The 24007-nt window shown below is 40.6% G+C and overlaps 1 protein-coding gene across 6 annotated transcripts in view; it reads right to left on the minus strand.

Moving 5' to 3' along the window:
• Positions 1-24007, minus strand: part of FRY (FRY microtubule binding protein) — a 432465-nt gene that overhangs the window by 171966 nt on the left and 236492 nt on the right. For all 6 annotated transcript variants that reach the window (XM_037799978.1, XM_037799979.1, XM_037799974.1 and 3 more), the window contains 2 exons: positions 7957-8010; positions 1928-2067 (listed from right to left, as the gene is read on the minus strand). In XM_037799978.1, the coding sequence (XP_037655906.1) occupies positions 1928-2067; positions 7957-8010 (194 nt within the window). The remainder of the gene's footprint in view (positions 1-1927; positions 2068-7956; positions 8011-24007) is intronic.

Genomic DNA, 24007 nt, shown 5'->3' on the forward strand with positions numbered 1-24007 from the left:
AGCCAATTTATGTTTTCATATAAAGTACAAGACATAAACTTTTCCAATAATGAATTCAATTCTATTACTGGTTTGAGGTCTAACTGTCAGGAGCCAGAGGCATATGACAAAATACATTTGGCTGTTAAAATATTGATATTATACTAATCTTAGAAATTATAACCCAAATGCACACCCGTCACATTTGACTATTTTCAGTTGTTTATGCTCTTCCCTAAAGTTCCTCTTTCCTTTTTTGCTAATAACAGAAAACCACATTATTAGCTACATCTTGCTCTAGAAACCCTCATTCTTTTGGCTTTCGCTAAACATTCTCTTATTTCAAATGTTCCAAGCCTAATTAAGATGCCAATGAGTCTAATTTCACTGTCCTGATTCTGTATTTGATCTCAGCAGTCACTCTGATCTCCTGAAAATTATCATTAACACGAATAAAAAGTTCATCATTATCAATCCATAAAGAAATAAATGAATTAAAATTCTAGCTTTGAAAACTAAATTCTGATAAAAGGGAAGAGCAAAACTAAAACTCACTCTATTCAACTTATTAAAATCACCCCAGCTCCCCATTTGCAGTTAAAATTATGGGGAAAAAATATGATCCCATTAATGTATTAATTGGAACCAATTAATCTGAATCATTTTAAGATAAAGAATTGAAATTCTACCTTGTATATTTGGTAAATTCAAAAAGTGTTCATAGGGAGAGATTGCTAATGAGTATGGGGTTTAGTTTCGAGATGTTGAAAATGTTCTGGAATTGGATAGTGGTGATGGCTGCATAACCTCATTAATATACCAAAAAACACTGACTGTATGTTTTAAAAGGGTGAATTTTACAGTATGTGAATTATATCTTAATTGAAAAAACATTCCTTTTTTAACAAAAAAGCTATTCAATATTAAAGAGTTATTAGTATCTTCCTAATCTTTTACCCCAACAAGATGGTAAATAAATGATTGAATCTTGCACGAACTCAAGCATATTATAAAACTAAATCACAATTTCAGATGAAATGTAATTTGGTAAAATTGCAGGTCCTTCATTTCAAGAAAAGTCTCTAAAAAAATGTATTAGGACTGTCAAGAAAATTGAGAGGGGTAAACCATGCACAAGAAGTAGTTAATGTCTGATTTTCTGAGTGATTAATTTCAGCTTGTTTTCTTTAAAGGCATAAAAAATACATAACCGATTCATGGGGAAAAATCTAACTGCTTTTCAAATAATCTCCTTTTTAAAAAAGGTACATGTATTAAACTTCCTTATATTCACTACCTTTTTTAAGGAGGTTCATTTCAAACATCTGAAATCATATATATTTACCTAAAACTTGGAGGATACACATTAATTTGACTGTATAAGAGTCTTAAATTTTATGGCTGCTGAAATGCTTGGGTGGTGAGTTCCACTTTTCAAATCCACAAGAGAACGGGACCACAGAACAAGCAAATACAATAACTCTCAGCTGCAAGGGAAGCTGGAGATGGTGCACTCCAACCCCCAGGTCTGCTCTCCAGGACCCTGGGGACAGATCCCAGGCCTGTGAGCACGGCCCCAGCGCCTGGCGACACCTGGCTGGCTCCTGCCCACCACCGTCCACTGAGCCAAGGTCACTCCAAGGAGGACCCCAACACCGAGGCAGCGTGGTGGGGAGGACAATGGGCAAGGGGCAGAGGCAGGCTGGGGGGGAGCTGAGGCCCTTTCCACCCGGTCCCCGCTGAGGCGGCAACAAGGTCGGGAATGAAGTTTCAACAGGTAACAGCAGCTGGCATGGCAGCAAGTGGGTACCCAGCTCGTGCCAACGGCGGCAGGCAAGGGCAGTGTCACCAGGAAGGGCTGGGTGTGATTTGTGTTTCTTAAAAGAAAAAGAAGGAGAGGGAAAGGAAAGAAAAAGAAACCACAGTCCTTACACCACAACAAATGTACCTTTTTGATTTATTGCTTGTTCTTGGTCTGTATTCATGTGATTCATCCTCAATGCCATTTTGCCTTTTGTACCAGTCAAACAGTGTGCGGAGAATGGACGGCAGGCAGTACTCAGAAAGGGAACTCATAGAATTGATGACCTGCAGAGAAAGATGGTCGATTAAAAGGCTTTCGTGGCACCGCCAATGACCAAGAAACTTCCATTTTACAAGTAACTTTCACGCTATCTTCACTATGATATTTTCTTATTTATCACAGACTTTAATATTCTTTTTAGTTCATTCTCATCTTAGTGTTGACAGATATTCCTTATAACTTTGTGGTTCAAGAAAGTGAATTACTTTGACCCCCTTTCATGCTAGAAATCAGATGCTAATTGCTTAGAAGTTAAGGATGGGTCTGCAAAGAAATGATTTCCCCTCAGAAGGGGCCTTGGATTTCTTAGGTTCTCAAAAATACTTGTTGTACAAATAGATACATTAATTCATGCAATTACCTTCATTGTTTGGGAAAAATTTGCAAATCTATCCCAAAAGATTCCTGATCTTTTACTAAGGACCACAAAACAAGTGAACTTCAACCCATACTTTATACCATTTACAAACATTAACCCAAAATGGGTCACAGACCTAAATATGAAACCGAACACTATAAAACTTCTGGGGAAAAAAAAAAACAAATCCAGAGAAGAAAATCTCCATGACTTTGGGTTAAGGCAAAGATTTCATAGATATGATACCAAAAGCAAAATCCATGACAAAAAAGTTGATCCATGGGACTTTGTCAAAATTAAAAGTCTGCTCTTAATATTGTTAAATATTGTGTAAAATGATGATGAAAAGACTAGCCTCAGACAAGGAGAAAATTTTTGCATAACATATAACTGATAAAAGTCTTATATCCAAAATATACAAAACAATAATGAGATAGGTTTTAATCATTTAATTAACAAATAGCATAAGCAAATTATAACGCTCAGTGCTGACAGTAAACTGCATGTTTCCATGCTGTTGATAGAAGAAAAAATTGGCATATTTGGAAGGTAATTTGGAAACACATATATAAAGAGTGTAATAAAAACTACTCTTAATATGCCCACTGCTAGGAATGTATCTCAAGGACATAATAAGAGATGAGCAACAACATTTAGGATAGAATTACTTATTAGAACAAAAAAAAATGGAAACAACCTAAATGTCCAACTATAAGTATAGGCCTTAATACATTGTGGCACATCCATTTGTTAGATTGTCTATGAAAACATTAAAAGTCACATCTCAAAATATTTAATGACATGAAAATGTTCATGATATGTTGAACAAAAAAAGAATGAAGAACCAGTTAACTGGCACGATCCCAATTTGATATAGATACTATATACATACACATGTATATATACATACACCTATACATAAAATAAGACCAGGATGAAATAAATACACTAGCATATTAACAGTGGTTATAAGTATATGACAAGATTATAGGTGATTTTTATTTCCTCTATTATAATTTTGATGTTTTATTTTTACCATGAAATATATTACTTTCTTAATCTGAGAAATACTGGTAAACAAAAATCAGCTTTGTTGTGGTGGAAGTTACAATGTTGGACCATAAACTGAGAGAGGGAATTGACTTCAGGGAATAAATTTATGAACTTGGGCTTTACTAGCATCGTGGTTTAGTAGATTAAGGAACTCCACTGCAGTTCTCAGCAAATAGTAGGTGCTCAATTAATGGCTTCTTATGTTATAATTAGGCACAGTAATAGATGACAGAAGGAAGGGAAGCACAGGTAGCCACCAGAACCTGCCACCAGGGAGCTGAGCTCCTAGAAGGGGAGGTGACAAGCACCCATGGAAAGGAGCTCCCGACACACCCCCGGGTGTGATCAAGGCTCCCTGGGGCGTCTACACATGCATAACGTGATTGAAAATGCACCCTGAAACTAGGAGCACTTGGGAGAGACAGATCACTAGGAGGAGAGAGCAGGTGGAGGGTTCTGGAGAAATGAAGGGAGGGTTTTGTCTGGGCTGTTTTAGAAAGGGTAGAAATTTGAGATGAGGGTCTAGAAAGACAGCAAGCAATGACTCAAGGCAGGAGACTGATGGCAGTAAAGATGCAAAGTAACTGTTTGTTGATAACAATGATTATGATTCATGTGGTGGAGGTTTTGAGAGACTAAAAGAAGAAATATCTGGCTGGTGTGGGGGCTTTGGTGTATCAGAGTAGAGGAAAACATTGTTGCAAATTTAAGTTGGATCTAAATCCAGAAGGTAGTCAATGCCAGTCTGAAAATTTTCAATCTTCTTTTCTAGAAAATGGGAAGCCCCTGAAGACTTCTGAATAGAGAAATCAGTGCGTGAAAATGGCATTTAGGGAGGTTTAGCCCAGCAGCGATGTGTCGGCTGGACCAGGGGTTTGCGCCGAGAGGCGTTTCCGCACACACAGGCTTAAATGAATGAGAGTATTGGAGCCATTCAGGAGGTGGGGACCCAGCCTGATCTGGGGAAGTGCAGAAGAAACGGAAAACCTTAGTTAACTTAAAATATTTCTTAAGTTAAGCAGGCTCAGCTTCACTTCCTTTTATTACGCAGGAAACTAGAGAAAGGGAGTGAAAGTGCTTTGTGACAATAGGACTTTCTTGGTCACCTTTCAAAGAAGGCCCAAGATTTTAAAAAGAGGTTGGTTCCTTCCTCAGATTCTATTTCTTGATTCTTGCTCTCTGTCCTATAATGATGGTCATCTATACATACACGAAACTGTACATTGTCTTTAGTTATAGGTTAATATGAATTAAGTAGACAGGCTTTTACAGCTTGCTCTGTGACTCTAGTCACCACTTTTTTTTTTAATTGAAAAAATCTAATTACGTCTAAAAACCATCCCTTTACCTCCCACACTGTAATATCCACAGCCGTGACATAGTTTCGGGTTGTAGCTATGGATAGAAAGGAGAAAACTTTAGGAGGAGAGAGAATCATGGTATGAGATGGGAGTAGTTTACTAGTTCTCTCTCAATTACTCCAGCACAGCAAGGTTATTTTCCTAAGTCACTGCCATCTGAAACGTTTTAAGCGGGGAAAAGAAGGGGGTCCCTCCCACAGGGGAAAAAGAGATCCAGACCCAGAGTCCCTGACCAGTGTTACTTTTGTTTTAATTATTACAGATGTAAAAAAATCCCAAAGCATTGACTGTTATATTTCAATAATGTGAAAATCCTTGTGTAAGTCTAGAGCAGTCCAAGAAGACATGACGACTAAATGGAATGTGGGATTCTGGCACAGAAGTAAAGGCACCAGGGAAAACTAATGAAATCTAAATAACATACGGAGTTCAGTTAATATGAATGTCCTGATGTCTCAATCGTGACAAATGTACCCATAGAGGAAACTCGGTTATCACTGTAACAAATATGAATACATATGGGAATCAGTGCAGGGCATTGGGAACTCGCTGTACTATCTTTGTAACTTCTCTGTCAGCCTAAAGCTGATCTAAAATGAAAGGTTATCAAGAATCCTCCTCTGGGATAGACCATGATTCACTGCGGACCCAGGAAGGAGAGCTAAATTCAAGTTTGACGCCCAACACCTCTGGGTAGCCCACGACATTCAGCTATTTCACTTAGCTGTGACCCACCTTCTCCACAGAGAAAGTCAATCATGTTCTTCAAACCCCAGCTAGAATCATTTATCTGCCCATTAGAAAGTCACCCTGAAGCCACTTCTGGTCTTACATGCACTGGGCACACCTTCCATGGCCACGTTCAGCCAGACCATCTTGGAAGGACTGCAGGCCAGCCCGGGGTGGATGTGTGTGCTTTTTCCATCTTTCGGTGACGGCCCTTTGGAGCGCAGGCTTCCAGGAAGGAAGGGTGGACTCGCCAAGCCCAGGGCCTCTATGCTCAGGAAGGGTGGCAGGCCTAGCTGGCTTCTTGGCTCCTCACCTCCTTCATTTACGGGCAGCCAGGCCGATGGTGAGGTGGATTCTCGGCTGTGCTGCTGCTGGAGGGGGCAGACACCGCCACAAAGATGTCCTTGTTGCATTTAAATGACCCTATTCTTCTACCGTGGATGAGCTGGGGGCTGGACAGTATGGGAAGGGGACGCAGGGAATCACAGAACCAGCTCAGGCTGGTGTTTTCTTTCTTGGGGGCATGGAGGGGAAGACTAAATGTACTTTGTAAAGGTTTTCTTAATGTTTATTTTGGCATCTTGTGTATAAATAGGCTAAAAGAGACTGTCCTTTATACTTCATAGCTAAGACATTAATTTTTCATAAGCATTTTATTATACTTGCTAAATGCAAAGAAGGAAACTTCACACATAAATATTTGAATAATTACTCAGAGGAGTCAGTCCATATTTTATGGTACTAAGGCTGACTTGTCAGGAATGAATAATTTTAAAGTAACTCCACTGATGGTTTAATTTCTCCAAGTAGTTCAGGTGGCCAAGCAACTGGGGTTCAGGGTACCCTCTGTGTAACATCACAAAATACTGACCAATTAAAGTAAGTTAATTTTGTATTAAATCCTGTATCATCCTATGGCTAGAGTATAGCATTCAATGAATAACAGACATGAAGGGTTTTAAAAACTTTAAAAATGGCAAAAATTCTATACAATAAATATACTTTTCCTGCAAATTAGGAAAAGATCATTGGCATTTGATTTTAGCATCTTGGTCCATTCTGCGGAACACACTGTTCTACTAATGGACAATTTAAGAACCACTGAATCATGTACCATATTCTCCCAGGGCTGCTGTTCATCCCAGCACCTGCCAGGTGACAACACAACTAAGGATGATGTGACCAGAGGAGACTGGGCCAGGACACGGAGACGGGACTTCTGTCCATCCTCCACTCCACCAGTGTGCCACAGAGCAGCCAGCTCGGCCACCACAGGGTGAACCCAGGGGCATCCGGCCTCGGGAGCTGGGTGTGAGCACCAGCCTCAGAGAACAGCTCAGAGAAAATGGCGGATTCCGACTCCACAGTCAGTCCTGCTATTTCTGGATCACACAAGTGTGGACTTTAACAGCCAGAGAAATTTCCTCTTGATTCCACGCTGAAGGCAGTTTCAAAGCCCTACAGAAACTGTACTCCGTGTGTATTCTCTGTAAGATGGTAAGACGATAAACACAAAACACGCCATAGTAGTTCAGGTCATGGTATCCAGTGGTGTTTTGTCTCTGGCACGCCGTCCTCTTTGTCACTGACTTCAGAAGTTTAGGGAAATACCACAAGCACATCTCCGATTTCCTTTGATGTCCTCTGATGCTTCAATTCTCAACTCCCCTAAAGTCTTCCTGAATCAGCTTCCTCATGCCCTACTGGATCCTGATTTCAACTCTTTGCTACCTGCTGTTCAGCATTGTCCTGATCTATTTTCAGAGGGCTTTCTTTGTATTTGTTCTGTCTTCAATTGTTCTGGTCATGTATTATCTTCTCTATTTGCATCTAAGTTAGTACCTTGTTTTATAATTATTGTTTAGACGATTCCTCTCTCGTAAGACTTAATTCCTGAAGGGCCAAAACTTGTCCCAGATTTTCTATCACCAGTGCCTAACCACTGGGTCAAACAAATAGTAGGTATTTAAAAAAAAATATTGGATGAAAACATGATTAAGTTTTTGTGCAGAGATCTGATTATCCCACAGTGCCATTTATTCTGCAGAATCCCAATAAACATTTTGAATGGAATTTCCTTTAAACTACCTTTCCTCAGCTTCTTTAATTCTGGTTTACAAAGATTTAGGAAACAAATTAATTGGGGGCTACTCATATTATTCCAATGCTTTCCAGTTCTTACCAATTTAAATTAATAGACATTTATTGACTGTTGACTATAAGCCCAAACTGTAGGTGCTACAGGCATTGAGATAAATCAGACACACTTCCTAAGATCATGTACCCGAATCCTCTGTAAGGAAGTTCATGCGTAGCCAGCATCCACACCTGGTCTTCTGTGCATTCTGAAATAAATAAAAACCCGTATACAACACAGAGAACCCATCACGTACTTGATCAAACTGAGGGTCTTCTCCACGTTGCAGAGATTTTGTCAATGGCTTTTCCTAGAAAGAAAAAGAATATGCATGTAAGAATAATTATTAGTGGCTCTGACATGTCATCAAAGAAATGCCATTACTGTTACTGTTTTCCTCATTCATTCCCCCTTTACGGGATGAAGAGGTGTCAGCCTTTAAATGAGGGGGAAACTCCCCTGAGCTCTCCTGACTTGAACATGTGGTGCTTCTTGCTCTTCATTTTAACACATCCATCTCGGACCAAAACATTAGAAACCTGCTGCTCCAAGTGGTTCTGCATTTTCCGTGGGAACCACATGATAAAAACTGTGGAATTCATTTGAAATATTTTAGTATCTATCTTGGGACTCAACAGATAATAAAATGTTCAAAATGAACATACTGCTCCAAGTCTCTGGATTTAGAAATAAAATAAAGTCTACTCATTATACTGGTAATGAGGGACAACCTACCAACCATACATTTACTAGATGTAATTGGTATATTTGGGGCATGTGATTTGGTTTGCACTACATCCAAATCTCTGCAAAAATAATCTAGGTAGTGGTAAGGGTCGACAGGAATACTTCTCCCTATTACATCTCTGTTTACATTAAGAAGCCTTAACTGACCTTCCAGGTGGGCATTTTATAACTACTTATCCTTATTCATATACATGTATTTTCTAGTATGGAAGTTAACACTGACCCAGAATTTGACTTAGGACTAGAAACCATGCAACAGTTATGTATTGAAAAAACAATGCTTTTACTTTAGCCAGTTTAGATGCCCTAGAAAGACTACACTTCCATTTTGTTGATCAAATCATCTTCTTCAATCTTCTGTTCCACCCACTGATATGATATATTCTGTAAGTCAAATGCAAGACCCCACCCCCAACCCAAAGAGCTTTTGCTCTTGAAGAGATGTACATGGTGGTCTCAGCCTGGGGCTCTGGAGCTTCATCAAGAGTCACATGAATGCACTGCTCTGTCTCATTTGCAATTTGCAGCTTCAAAATGTGCATTCAGCTAAAATGAAGGGACTACTGTCTTCGTAAGGGCTAATAAACATTTTCTCTTCAAAGTACACTATCCACAACATGCTCATAGGGCAGTGGATAAAAAAATATAGGTGAGAACCAAAAAAAAAGAAAAGAACAATATAAGAAGCAATAGATTTAACTGATTGTACAAGAAGACAAATTCAGCCATTACATTTGAAAGCATTTCATGTATATGTGAAAGTTAAAAAGTCATCTGAAGTTCTTTTTGAAACCAATTAAAATCCAAATATGGAAATTAAGGCAGTGAAAATGGGTGGTACCAGTTCCAACAAACACCCTTGGGGAAAAACCCAGTATAAACATGTCTACTCAACGTTTTATTTGTTCATCACTCAAGAGTAGCTGAGGGCTGACAGTGTGTCAAATGCTGCACACTGGGTGGAATGCTGAAGAACACACAGGTGATTCACAAGAACTGGAGAGCCTGGAAGTGGTCAAGGGCCTCTGATCGGTGTCAGCCGCACTCATTCATTATTCAAATCCCAGCTCAACTGTCACTTCGTCAGGGAAGCTTTCTTCCCAGTACCGGGTCAGGACCCTTGTTCTATGTCCACAAAGCGCGTCTGCTTTGCTGTCCTACTACTTCCTATAGTGCAATCACACTGTCCAGTTTCACATTCATGAGTGACGGGTTGAGTGCCTCCCCCACTAGTCTGCAAGCTTCAGAAATGCTGTATGGTCTCTCTGTTTCTCTCAACACCTACAGCCACAGGGCAGACCATCGCTTCGTGCTGGCTGAACGTTTGCCAAATTAATAAAAGCTCTAGGCCAGTGGTGCCCAGTTTCTTCAAATATGAGGACACCCCATTTTTTAAATTTTTTTAAATTTTACTGTTGTAACAACACAAATATATAATGTAAAATTTGCTATTTTAATAATTTCTAGATGTACAATTCAGTGGCATTAATTACATTCACAATGTTATGCTACCATCACCATCATCCATTACCAAAACTTTTTCATCACCTAAAAGAGAAACTTTGTACCATTAAGCAATATCTTCCCCATCCTACCCCATCCTGCTCCCTGATCCCTGGTAACCTCTAATCTACTTTCTGTCTCTATGAATCTGCCCATTCTAGATATTTCATATAAGTGGGATCATATGGTATGTGTCCTTTTGTATCTGGTTTATTTTGCTTAGCAGAATGTTTGCAAGGTTCATCCAACTTGTAGCACGTATCAGACCTTAGGAGGATCTCTTTTGAGATCAACGTCAAAAGTTTTAAAAAAATCTGCCCCCCCCCCCCCAAATACACACTCACACTCCAAAACATAGATAATAGAAATTCTATTTTGGTATTTGTTGCTTAAGAGCATACATAATGACAAAGAGTTAATACTATGATTTCAAGAATACCTTCACGTGGCTTTGTACTATCATAGCAATGAATCTATTTTACAGACATTAGAGAAATGGGAATACCTCTGTACTCCATATACATCTGATCATAGTACACATCTACACGCAGCCCAAGACAGTGCTTAGTACACATGGAGCTGTAGACCTCTTGCAGTAACTCAGGAGCTGGGACCTTGGGAACCAGTGTCCTCTATCACCACCGCCTAAAAGATGCTGCCAAACTAACAGCTCCGGTCAAGGTAGGAGGGAGAGTGACCATGTCCACCCACACCACCCAGCTTCCCATCCCTGAAAGCTATTTCCACCCACTACCAATTGGGTGGGAATGCTAATAAACATATTTTATGCTTATACATTTTCATAAACGTATGAAGGAAGCACCATGTTGCAAGTCTCACTTTCTCTAGTAGGCAAAGTTGGTATAAGTTGTTGATATACACGAAACTCAGGTCTATTAGTCAAGAACTTGGGTTCAGTGTCTCAATAAAGTAACATACACTTACATTAAGTTTTCCTTACCTATTTTCACACAAATATGTTTGCTTAACCATTTTCTTTGAAGGCTTAGTTCAAATGTCGCTTCCAAGATTAAGTCTCTCTCCGATTTACCTGGCAGGGTCACCTGAGTTGCCACAGGGCACCTTGTTTGCATCGCTTCTTGTCAGCCTGTCCGCCATGTTATAATCTCTCTGTCCCCCATACCCCAGGTACACAGGTGGAACTCATTGGGGTTTGCTGAATGACAGTATATCCCTGTGAACTTGGAAAGACAGCTTCAGGCACGGAGAATCAAGTTCACATTTGAGTGTTACCAAGATTATCTTTGTACCAATACAGATTCTGTCAGTGTCACAGGGTTTAAGAGCAGACCTGGGGAAGAGAATATCATGCTGGCCAAAAAATAAAGGGAGAAAGAAGGAAGGAAGGAGAGAGAGGAGGAGAGGAGGGAAGCCAGCTTGCTCCAGCTTAGACGAGAGGCCCTGTGATGACAGGGCAAAGGTCAGTGGTGCTCAGGCCACTTGGGAAAAGAGAAGCCCAGAGGTGTGGTTCTGCTGGAGGTTCTCCTGGGAAGACCAGCTACACGCATCCAAGGTCTGCATGTTCAAGAGATTCTGTTTCTCTAAGAACATTAAATAAGGAGGAAGGCAAAACTAACGCAGAATAAACAGTGGGTATTTAAAGAACCAGTGGAAACAGACTATGGCAGAGCAGGCTCAAAATAATGGCATCACTTGTCAAATAAGAACAGTGGACTTATACTTTTCTATTTCTCTTTGTTATATATTTTGGTACAATTTTATTTACTTACCAAAGGTTCATTAATTGAATATGTTTGTTTTTTTTTTAAAAAACATAACTTAGTTTTCCAGAGCTGGGAAAGCTAAGTCCATGACTCTATTTTACCCTGAAGCTCCAACTCACTGGGTGAAAGTGATCAAGAGATGATCTGGGGAAACTCAAAACACTGGGAAACATAGGCATTGAGCATCAGTGGCTGCTAACAGCACAAAAAAGGGAGAAAACTAGATACTAAGTCCCTTATGATGGGAAAAAAAAAATGCGATGAAATAGTTGTGGCAAAAAAAAAAAAAAAAAATCAAACCTGAATTTGATCAAGACTTTAGATGTAATTACCAGTTTTTAGGAGAGGAATATGTTCACCATGCCACAGGGCTGCAGTCAACAAAATCTAAATTGAAGGAAGGTGGAGGAAAAAAATTTCTTCCATAAATAAGTTGCAAGAAAAAAAAAAAAAAAGAAATAGAGGGGGATCCTATTGGTTTTTTAAAAGACTATTGCAAAGTGTGGAAATTATCTGGATCCAGATTCAAATAATCTGTTAAAATAAAGTATGTTGTTCATGAGATAGTTGGAAATTTGGACACTTCATGGATATTTGATGATGTTTAGGGATTATTGTTACTTTTTTTAGGTGTGGTGATGAAATTGCAGTTTTGTCTAGAGAAGAATCTTACTCTTTGGAGACACACACTGAAATACTTAAAGATGAAATGATATGATTTCTGGTATTTTCTTCACATGATATTGGGGGGCAGGGTGTAGGGAGTTATGCAACAAATTGGCCGTGAGCTGATAATTGCTGAAGATGATGCATACGTGGGATTCATCAGGCAGTTCTGTCCACTTAAGCATACGTTCGAAAGTCTCCAATACAAAAAGTAAAACAATAAAAACATCAAGGACGTGATGCATTATTTCTGTCATTGTTAAAAAAATCTTACAACGTCTCACTTTTCAGGATGGTACAAGCCACGTCTTAAAACTTATTTTGATAGCATTTATCTGACTTTCTGTCTTCTCCTGATGAAGCTGTAAGCAGGATCCACTCTTCATTTCTTCCCATTTACAGATAGGATTTGAGTGGCCAATATCTTGTCTGCTGTGTGAGCGGTGAGCTCAGTTCTCGGCTTGCACAGTGGGCTTTTCTTTGGGTTCACTTCCCACTGAATCAAAGAGCACTGCTGTCTGGACGCACCCAGGGGAGCTTTTCTGTGTCATGGAGGATCCTGTAGGGGTTTCAGTATTTCCATGGGAAAGAGCAAGGCCCCTGTTTGTGCGTCTCACACCTTGGCCAGTTCCAAATCTCCCCACCCTCGCCTTAAGAAAATACAGGCTCTAAAAGCTCTTTGTGTCCATACATGCCTAAAAGGGGCAGACGAGAGCCACTGAGTTCCACCTCAATTTTTGCACAATTTCAGTGTGCAGCAGATATGCCCGAGAAGTCTAGCAAGGGTCTTACGGATCTAAAGGGGGTTTCGTTGCAGGATTCACAGGCTACAAAGGGCTCATTTAATAAATCACTTTCTACTTCTGACTTTTTCATTGCCTGAACAAAATTCCAAGCATGCCCCTCACAGGCAGGGCTTCAGTAATCTAGAGAGATCCAAACTATTACGGCTATCAGAGATTTTTCCATAAACATGTTTAACCTAGAAATGCAACTGTAGTTAATGTGGAATTATATGCTTTCTAAAATATATCATTAACCATACTACAGATGCTATTTTCACGCCTTTTAATTATCTTAACAGTCACTAAATGCAGGACTTGGGAATCTGAGGGAATCCTAGTCCCCTCATTTAGCACACACGGACTTCACGTAACCTCTCTCAACTTCAGTTACCTTTCCCGTAAAATGGGAATAAATGAGACCAACCTACCGCATAGAACTAAAAGATAAGTGGCATAAGGTACTCAAGTGATTATCATGACTAAAATTCCATTTAACATCATTACCACTGGAATTAGATAAAATTAAAACTTGTAACCTCTTTCAGCATATTCAGGAGCTGAAACGCACGTCCATGCATTTTCCTGAGGCAGTGTACCCACTCCCACTAACGTTAATTAAAACTTTAATTTTAGCTTCCTGGAAGCTTCCAAGAGTAGCTAGAAAGTTGTGTTACAGAACATAGGGAAAACATTATAAAGGGTAATTGCTCTTCTCTCTTAAAAAAACAAAAAAACAAAAAAAACCTAACATTCCTATAATGAATTTAACTCAATATATAATTTAGAGGAAACCTTTTAATTTAATAACGGGGTGGCTGTAAAAACATCCCAGTTAAAAAACAAACGAACATCTTGAGTCCTGAAACTATGGTGTTTTTCATTATATGAACATGTTTATGCATAGATGACTGAAGTTTGGATAGCATCGCAGTGAATTTTAGCATGTAAATGTCCAGCCTGAGTGGTTAATGAAGACTCACTTCTGAATGGCTGCAGCTGGGATCGGAACCCCAGGAAGAGGCCGAGAAGGGGCACTGGGGACCGCTCGGTCAGAGCAGGGAGCGGAGGAGGACCGACTGCTGAAACGTCGTTCAAGCTCGTCATCCGGTCCTATCGGCACGAAGGTGGTGGACCTCCTGCTTCGAGGTGAACCAGAGGAAAGCGAGGTCCAAAACATCTTCACGTCGGCCAGAAGTTGTTCTCCTCAGATCTCCTTTGTGCCGGCTCTCCTGTGCTTGACTCAACGTTGGAAACAGAGTAAGGAATGAGCCTGAGCACTGAACTCTGACCTGTTCTCCCCAGATGACCGCGACATCAGGGACCATCAAGGACCTGGGAATCCGGATTGTCTTGCGGATATAATCCAGTCAGGCTGATTTCCTGCATGATTATGGAACCTCTGGCGGCAGACTGAACCCCCTTTACGCCCACCTCCATCTGTCCACAGGTGACAACGAACATCATCACGTGGCCTTCTGACAAGTTTCCTAATCAGAACCTGCGACTGCTGGTTAAAAATCCTTGGAAATCTGTGGAAGAAAAGTGCTTCTCCAAATGGAAGAAACCCTATTCCCCTTTTATTCCATTCAGTTATTAAAATGAATTTCCTTAAACAAAACAATAATGCTGGTTTCCACCCAAAACATTGGGGGAAAACCATTGTCAAGAGACTGACATGGGGAGAGTCTGAAGTCGGTTAAAGGAGCCAGTGAGTAAGAGGCTGCTCAGTACCCGTGACATAAAATCTACAAAGCAAGAACATTTGGGCACTGTTTTTTTAACTGAAACTCTAGAGGTAATCTACCGTGTTTACATCTGGTTTTGCACATTTTGGCAAAGCCTATTTCTCTGCCAAATTTAACAATTCAAGTACAAACCCATTATTTGAACGGTGGAGGGGAAACTTCAATTAACTTCGGCTACAAAGTTAATCTGCATTTTAAGGGAACAAAAGAGCAGCTCTCACAGGCAGATTTTTTTTGCTTCTTTTTAACTACAGCAGCTACCAAGAAGTGTAAGTTATCACCGTCACTCCCTGGTTGCATTCTCTTTTGTTGGTATTTTCAAAGTTTTGGTCCCAGTGCCCCCCATGATGCATGCCAAGGCCACTGAGGGGGCACCAGCCCCCGCGGACTGGCCTTTTCCTGCCCCTGGCCCTTCTCCAGCTGCGGGCTCCGGGCTGTCCACTCCCTCCTGGCTCCTTCTCTCATGAACATGCCCAAGACTCTTTCATCTTAGTGCCTTCCGTGGCCACACCTCCAGCTCCTGGTCCTCTTGTCCCTGTCCTCATCTTTAGGTCATGTAGAGGAGTGGGCTATGCCTTCTGTCTTCTCCTCCCCTAACCTTTCTTCAACCATCTACAATCTGGCCTTTTTTCTCACCACTAAGGCCCCAGTGACTATCCAAACGACAGACCCAGGAGCCATGGTTCATTACTTTCCTTTCTGGGTTTTTCAGCTGCTCCCCTCTTCTTTCCACTCTAATCACCCGACCCCCTGTCCATTTTCCTGGTACTTCTTTGGCCATGTCTTCTCTGTGTCCTTCCTGGTCTTTCTCCTTGCTTGTGTGTATGCCCCAGGGCTGTCCTTGGGAACTCGAAATCAGTCATGTTCTGATTTATCTTCTGGTACTACTAACACACACACACACACACACACACACACACACACACACTCATCCTTTTCAGACCCAGCCAAATCACCACTTATCCAAAAATCCTACTTGTCCTTCACGGTTCATTTCCTCCAAACATTGTCCCTCATCACTCCTCTAGGAAGTGACTGCCCGGGCTGACCCTTCAGTAGCTCTTCTGGTATTCTCTCCAGCCCTCGTGTGCTCACCCAGTGTCTTCAGTTACATTCATTTCTCGAGTAGACTGGAGCTTGGACTTGGGAGTTGGTCAGAACTGGATGTGAATCCCAACATTAACTCTAATGAACTGAGTCAGCTCGGTAATTTATACTGAATCTCTCAGTTCTAATTTTCTTGACCAAAAACTAAGGCTAACAGAGAAGCCATGAGTGCAGTGGCTAAGAACAAGGACCCTAAAGGGAGAGGGTCTGCACAGAATGCCAGTGCCTTCACTTACTAACTGTGCAATGGGGACAAGCTGCTGAACCTCCTGAGGTCTCAGTGACCTTCTCTGTACCGCAGGATGCTGAGGTGGAGACAGAGTGAGGTGATGTTGGTGGGCATTACGAACAGAGCCTGGCACTTAGCATGCACTGTCTAAACAATGACTGTCCTTATTGTCACCTACCTTCAGGGTCATTGGGACAATCAGAGCACCCAAAACATGGCAGTTATTCCAGAGGTCTATCATTCCTCTTTGTATCATGCATAGCCTCAAGTACTATGCCACTTGTACCCAACATGGATCAAAAATGAAATGTTGACCCAAATGCCCATCAAATGGTGAGTGAATAAACAAATTGTGGTATTTCCATTAAATGAATTACTACCCACCAATAAAAATGAAGTGCTGATAAACAACAACAACAAAATGGATGCAACTGAAAAACATTATGCTGAGTGAAAGAAATGAGACCCAAAAGAGCACACACCACATGGCTTCCATTTATATGAAGAGCTGGAAACTGCAAACTAGTGTGCTGTGGCGGGAAACGGGCCAGCAGTGCTGGTGGGGATGGCCTGCACGGGGCACTCCCGAGGTGACGAGAAGGCGCTGTATCTTGATCGTGATGGCGATGATACGGGTGTTTCCATTTGCTAAAATTCACCAAACTGTACATTTAAAACAGGCGCCCTTTACTGTGTGTGTGAATTACACTTCAATAATGTTGACTTAAAATAAAACTCCTCATCAAATGAATGAGCATGGGAATTCCTACTGTCTGAGGGGCATTTTATTTCCCTGGAGACCACAAGGTGGGAGGGGCAGGGCGGGTGGTCCCCAAGGGTGCTGCCTGCACCCCGGCCACTCCTGCCTTTGGGACAGACGTTGCTCCCAACCCAGGGCTGGGAATCTCTAGAATTAGAGCTTTGGGTTGACCAAATTTGGCCGGCATGAGGCATTATTCAGATGGGAAGGAATGAACGATGTGCCCTTTCTACCAGCCTTTCTGGCCGAGTGCCTCTCAGGGTGGCGACACAGGCGGGGAGCTGGCGCCGGGGAAGCCGAGGCCCTCACTGTGTGTGCAGAGGCTTCTCCACGAGGGGGGAGCCCTCAGGGGGGCTCTGCTGGTCCTGATGGGAATGGGGCCCACAACCAGGGCTAGTTTTCTTCTTAAAGTTCTGCAGTCCTCAAGCACCTTGAGTTTTTGATTTCTACGTGAGCTGAAAGAGGCAGTATCACAGACAGCATCTTCTTCATGATTCTCTTTATATACCATTTACTGCAAACCCAAATGCATGCAGCAAAAAAAAAAAAAAAAAAAAAAAAACAACTCAGTTAAAACTTAAACGATCCAATTACTTTGAGAAAAAAAAAAACAAAAAAGGTTTGAGTTTTTGGCAAAATAAAGGAAAAATTCTCCATAAAGGATGGAGAATAGAAAAAAAAAATGAGTGAATCTCAATCTACTTATCTGCAAGTGAAAACCTGACTCTATCTTTAAAGTGCTACTAAAATGCAATATATAATGTTCTGGAATTACATGGTGGTGATGGTTGTACACTTTTGTGACTACTCTAAAAACCACAGAATTGCATGCTCAAATAGGGTGAATTTTATGGCATGTGAATTATATCCAAATGAAAAATTGCAATACACACATTTGAGGTCAACTGAAAGTATTTAAAAATTATAGCACCTGGCTTTTTATTTGGTGTTTTTGATTCCTGGGCACAGCCTGTGGTGACTTCTAGAACACTCCAGCTCTGCCTTCCCTCAACCTATATGATTACAACTTATGAATTGGGTAGAAATCCCCAAAGGCATACAAATATCATCAAATGGGATAATGTATTTTAATAAATATTTTCAGTTGTAAATACTGTAGTAGTAGTTTACACACTACTATCAGAAACAACTAATACAACATAAGCTATTATTATTGCTAGCATGACCCATGGAAATCAAGACTTACGCTGGTTAAAACTGTTTCAATGCTACAGTGAAGATTGCTGCTGTCTGAAATTGAATTAATGACTTTCAGGAATATAAAAATGCAAAATGCATTATAGTATATCATAGTAATCTATGGAACGGGCCTTTAGTACTTAGTACCATGTCATATTTTATTGGCATTTTCTGTCACTCTAAAAACACAGTGATATATAGTCAAATGATCCCATTTTATTTGCATTAAAAATGATGGCTCCACATATAGTAAAAAGAAGAACATAATCAGAAAGAACTAGACTGAAATCATTTGAGGAATAACTCTAGCTTGGGGTTTCATATTCTCTAAGAGGAGGAACTTTGATAATCTTATCACAGTGTCACGGGACATTTTGTGTTGTGTATGTTACTAGAATGAAAGTTAGAAGATAAAACATGGGACAGTAACTGGGGTTAATAGTACAAGTATAAGAATGTTATTTCATGAATTATAACAAATGTATGACACTAATACAAGGTGTTAATAATAGGGTGGTATAGAGGAAAAAATAACACTTAATGTAACCTATGGACTATACTTAATAGTATTATTTTAATTTTCTTTCATCAATTGTAAAAAAGGTACCACACTAATGTAAACACCAACAATGGGGGGCATATGGGAATATTACAGTTTTTACATGATTTTCTGTAAAACTACAACTTCTGTAATTAAAAAAATAATTAAAAAAGACATTATGCTAAGCAAAAGAAACCAGATATATAGTACTACTATATATTGTATGATTACATTTATATAAAATGTAAATATAAATATAGAGATAGAAATAGGTTAGTGGAAAAAAAATTATGGCCTTATCCACAGATTAACTGAATTAGATATTATTAAACTGAAGTAAAAAGGGCTTTGATATATTTTATTACTTCCAGATACTTTTCAAATGTTTTATTTGATATAAGGTTCAAACTTTTACTATTGTGGAACATTAAATTTCATTTCACAACTGAAAAAGTCTGATTTGGGAACCACAAAAGAAATGCTTTTCATGTATCCAAGCATCTTTATAATAAAGAAGACAAACAGTGAGCTGAAAAAAGCAAGTTTGGGAGCTCATTTGAAAGAGCATCCTCATTCATTAGCTAAGTGAGACGTTTCCGCCATCACCTCTGGTTTTAGCTATTAACAATGTTTTGTTCCTAGATTAGGGTGAGTTTCCAGGTTTCTGGGGGATGCCTTTGTAGATTAAGTAAGAAGCAGGATGATACACTCTGCTAAGAAATGGCTATTTTAAAAACTATCTATCTATCTATCTATCTATCTATCTATCTATCTATCTATTTATCTATAGATAATTTGGAAAATAAGCTTGTATTTTGTCAAGTCTAATATAAATATCCCTTATCTGACCAAAACTGTTTCTTAGTCTCCTTGCAGGACAACATTGCTTTAATTCCATTACTATCCTTAACAGGGAACTAAATTTAGAAAAGCTTTTTATTCTCTTTATGTTTCCCTTATTAGGTTTGTTGAAGCCATCAGATCCTCTTTAAATAGAGGATTTTGGCCAAAAAAGACTAGCTGATTGTCCTTCTGGAGGCTGACTTGAACCCACAGTGCAGAGTGCGTGGCATTAAAGCAGGAGTTCCTGCTATTTACACTTCCTTTGTCAAACAGCCAGGTGACACAGAAATCACCAACTTGCAAATCTGGGCTTGATGAAATACTGTCACGAACTATCACACGGTTGAGGTTGCTGGAGGGCTATAAGGCTACGAACATGATTAATGAAAATAGGCTTCATGAAGATCCACCATAATTACAGGCAGTCATTCTGTACTTAAGTAAGTGCAGCAGGATTTCCTAATCCATAAATTCCTTATCAAAGAGGGTTCTAAAATAGAGGATCTTCTCCAATACCTGATACTTTCTGATATCTGGAAGTCTGCAGACAGCCGTGCTATCTTAAGGGGTGAAACACAATTAGAGCTGAATGTTCAGTCTCTATGTGGACCAGAGGGGAAACAGCTATTTCATAACTACAAATACACTGTATCCCAACCTTGGTCCATTATCTCTCATCAGATATGGTCTAAAATCACAAAGGGAAGCTGGGGTGAGTGTCCATTTCACTTGCCAAATCCTTGTTTACTTAGAGCCATAATCAGATTCATTGAAATGACTATAGCTCAACAAAATACGGTTTGGTGGTGGTGGGCCACTCCGGTCATTATGACACCTGGATAACTTCAGGGTCCACCAGAAGATTGCCCTGGTGCCAGCCCTGAAACATCAGCACCAGGAGGAACTAGAAGCTGGACACACAGGGCAAGGAACAAACGCATGCCAACAGATGTTACTCTGTGAACCAAGAATATTAGGGTGCTGTGATGCTGTCATGAGCTAATTGCTTGGCCTTTGGATGCTTGTGCCAGCTGGCCACGACCAGCGTCCTTGTAGGCTTGGTCTTTAAGCATGACATATTTCATTACAGATTCATGCTGTGTGCTGCAATAGTTTGGAATCCTGGATTCTTCAAAGACTTTGTACCATCCCCAAAATATTTTGCGTTACTTCTAGTTTACTTTTAATCTGACTTTAAAATAGCAATCCCCTTAATTGTTTCTTAATTGCTAGCAAACCAGCTAGATCATGTTCTGTTTTTGTAAACCTCCATTCCAGTATGACACAGTTATCCCACGCATGAATTATCACAGTGTCGATCCCCCTGCAGCTGTGCTCCACACTCAACACGAGGGTAACATCTCAAAGATCCTGCCTGCATCTTATCCACTGACTATTTCATGAGCAAGGGCTACCAAGGCTCAAGCAATGCCCATAATAAAAGTGTTTTGGAATTCCAGGGTATTAAAGGAAGACGACCACTGCTCTCCATTCTGTCATAGTCTCTGCTACAGGCCAGGATGAAAGTTAGATAGTGTTTCGTCTTCTTTTGAAGTCATGCAGATCTTTTCCTTTTTCCAGGTTTCAACCAAAGTTGAAAGAGAATAAATTACTTGATTTATGAGTAATTCTTTGTCAGCCTAGTTAAAATTTCTTCTCCTTCTTCCTGTTGATGTTTTATGTTGCTCGATTGCAGATAAAGATGAAATCTCTCGACCAATCCCCGATTTAGCCTCCAGCGAAACTCCTCACAAGGGCAATGGAAGATTAAACCAACGTAGATTCACAAAGACTTACAAGCCCAGACATGCATAGAGTTAATGCTTATGCTTTATTTGTTATATGCGTTAGAGCTACAACTTAGCCCGATTTACCATTTTACAGGAGAGAAAACAACGATGGGTCACAGGTAAGTGAGTCTGTCAGAAACACAGGCTCGTGGCAGGGCTGTGACGAGAAACCAAGTTTCTGGTATACTGGGCAAGTTACAGGAAGGGAGGCAGGCAAAAGAGGCAGCCTGGGAAGTGTGGAGGAAGAGTCTTAAAATTCCGTGAGCTTGCTTTAGTTAGCTGAATAACCTGGCCTATCACGCTTTAGTGCTTCTGGGCTCCCAGAGTGACCTGGCCCTACAGTGCTCCTATTTGTCTCCAGGACTCCTACGCTCCAGAACCCGTGAACCTCAACTGATTAAGTCAAGCCCTCGCTCCTGAGGCTTGCCTTTATGATACGTATTTCTGCAATGGCAAAGCTAGGCTTGCACGTAATTATGTTTTATAGCCACCCCCAGAGAGCCTCTTGCATTGCTCAGATGTGGCCTCTCTCTTTAAGTCAACTCTGCAGGTAAACTCATTGCCCTCCCCACTACGTGCGACATGACTCCTAGGGGATTAAATCCCTGTGGCAATGTGGGACTGACTCCCAGGGATGAGTGTGGCCCTGGTATTGTGGGATTGAGAATGCCATCTTGGACTGAAAGGGGGAAAAGTAATGGAACAAAATAAAGTTTCAGTGGCTAAGAGATTTCAAACAGAGTTGAGAAGTCATTCTGGATGTTACTCTTAAGCAAGCTTTAGCCAGATATTGCAAACTACCACGATATGCCAAGCCCCAATCAACAATATTCCCGAAAACCTTAGGGAGTGCACTGGGCTCCATCTAGTCTCTATAGAAGTATTTCTTAGTAAGTTTATGTTTTTAGAAACTTAAGGCCTCCATATTGATCCTATGCCCGATAAGCCCTGAAGTCCAGAGGTACCAGTCTCTCCAGGAACATCAACCAGTTTCATGTCTCTACCTCATAAGGTCAACACCCCTCTCCAGCAAAAAGAAGTTAAAATGGTCATGGCCCAGATATCCCTGAAAACTGAGAGAAAGATCAAATGAGAGGGAGGAGGTGTAACTGAGAAATTTGGATTTAACAAATGGCTGCGAATACTGACTCATTATATAGATATTTCTTTTTAGTGTCTAGTGTTTTAGAACAGCCAGAAAGAAATACCTGAAGTTGTTGAAATGTAATCCAGTAGCCTTGATTTTTGATAATGATTGTATAACTATATAGCAAAAAAAAAAAAAAAAAAAAAAAAAATCAGTTGCCCGTGTTTGTATGGATCTACTTCTGGATGTTTTGTTCTGTCCCATTGATCTATATATCTATCTCTGAAAATACTACACTGTCTTAGTTAACCTACCTCTATTGTATAAGTCTTAAAATTGGGTAAAGTGCAATACTACTGGTCAATAAGATGGAGGAGCAAGGGGTATGAGATATTTGTGGTTTTCTTTTTTCTTTTAATTTCTTTTTCTGGAGTAATGCAAATGTTCAAAAAATGATCCTGGTTATGAATGCACAAATATGTGCTGATACTGTGAACCACTGATTGCATATTTTGGAAGGATTATATGGTGTGTGAACATACCTCAGTAAAATTACGCGGAAAAAAAAAAAGAGCCCATAAAACTTCCTTTTCAGTGCCTCTGAAAACCACTCAAGGTGGGCTGGTCTCCGTGCCCAGGCCCTCATGATTCCCAGCTGGATGCACCTCCAGGATTTCGCTGGAGACACAGTGAGTGGTGGTGCTGTCTTCTCTTGGGAACTTTCCTTTGTTTGCCTCTGTCACATCTTAGAGCACATGTCCCCAAAGGGCCCAGACCGGGTCTGCTTAAACCACCTTCAGCTCTGCCTCTGCACATGGTGGCAGAGCTGAGGATGACCACCTGATGGTAAAGATGAGTGGCAAAGCCCTGCTCAAGCCCCCGTTCCCTGTGAGTGAACACAAAGAGTGGGAGCACCAGGCTGACTCTGAAAAAATATACCAGGCAATGTGGTTGGTTGGTTCCAGCTCCCCCATGATGATGATGATGATGATGATGATGATGATGATGATCATGATAAAGATAAGGATGACGATGATGATGACTGAGAACCTAGCACAAACTAAGGATTACATCAGGTGTTCCAACTCATTACCCCTCATCCTCTCCAGCACCCAGGGAGCTATATACTGGGGCTCCCCCTTTGCAAATGCCTGGCTGGCTCGAGGCCATACAACACTAAAGAGGTGCAATCAGGATTCAAATCTCAATCTGTCGGAATGAAAAGTCATTTTTTTTTTTACTTTATGTCTTCTTGTCCATTAAATCTACAAAGCAAAGATTATAGGAGGCTTGAATTTTGAAAAGCTGGAGAGTTTGGTGTTTGGAAGAGTTTTTTGAGAAGGTAATTGCCAGTGACTACAGTGACAGATGCTCTTTAAAGAGAGGTGTGTGGATAATGAGAGTATATTCTGAGACTCCAAGTCCAACTGCTAAGAGTCAACCTGACTCTGCTTCACATATTGTGTGTGTGTGTGGTGGGGGAGGGGCTGGGAGGTGAAGGGACTGAGCAGATGACTACATCAATGATTAATGAGGTATCCTTAGATGCCCCAAGGCAG

The sequence above is a fragment of the Choloepus didactylus genome, chromosome 12 (genome assembly GCF_015220235.1).
Source record: "Choloepus didactylus isolate mChoDid1 chromosome 12, mChoDid1.pri, whole genome shotgun sequence".
Lineage (NCBI taxonomy): Eukaryota > Metazoa > Chordata > Mammalia > Pilosa > Megalonychidae > Choloepus > Choloepus didactylus.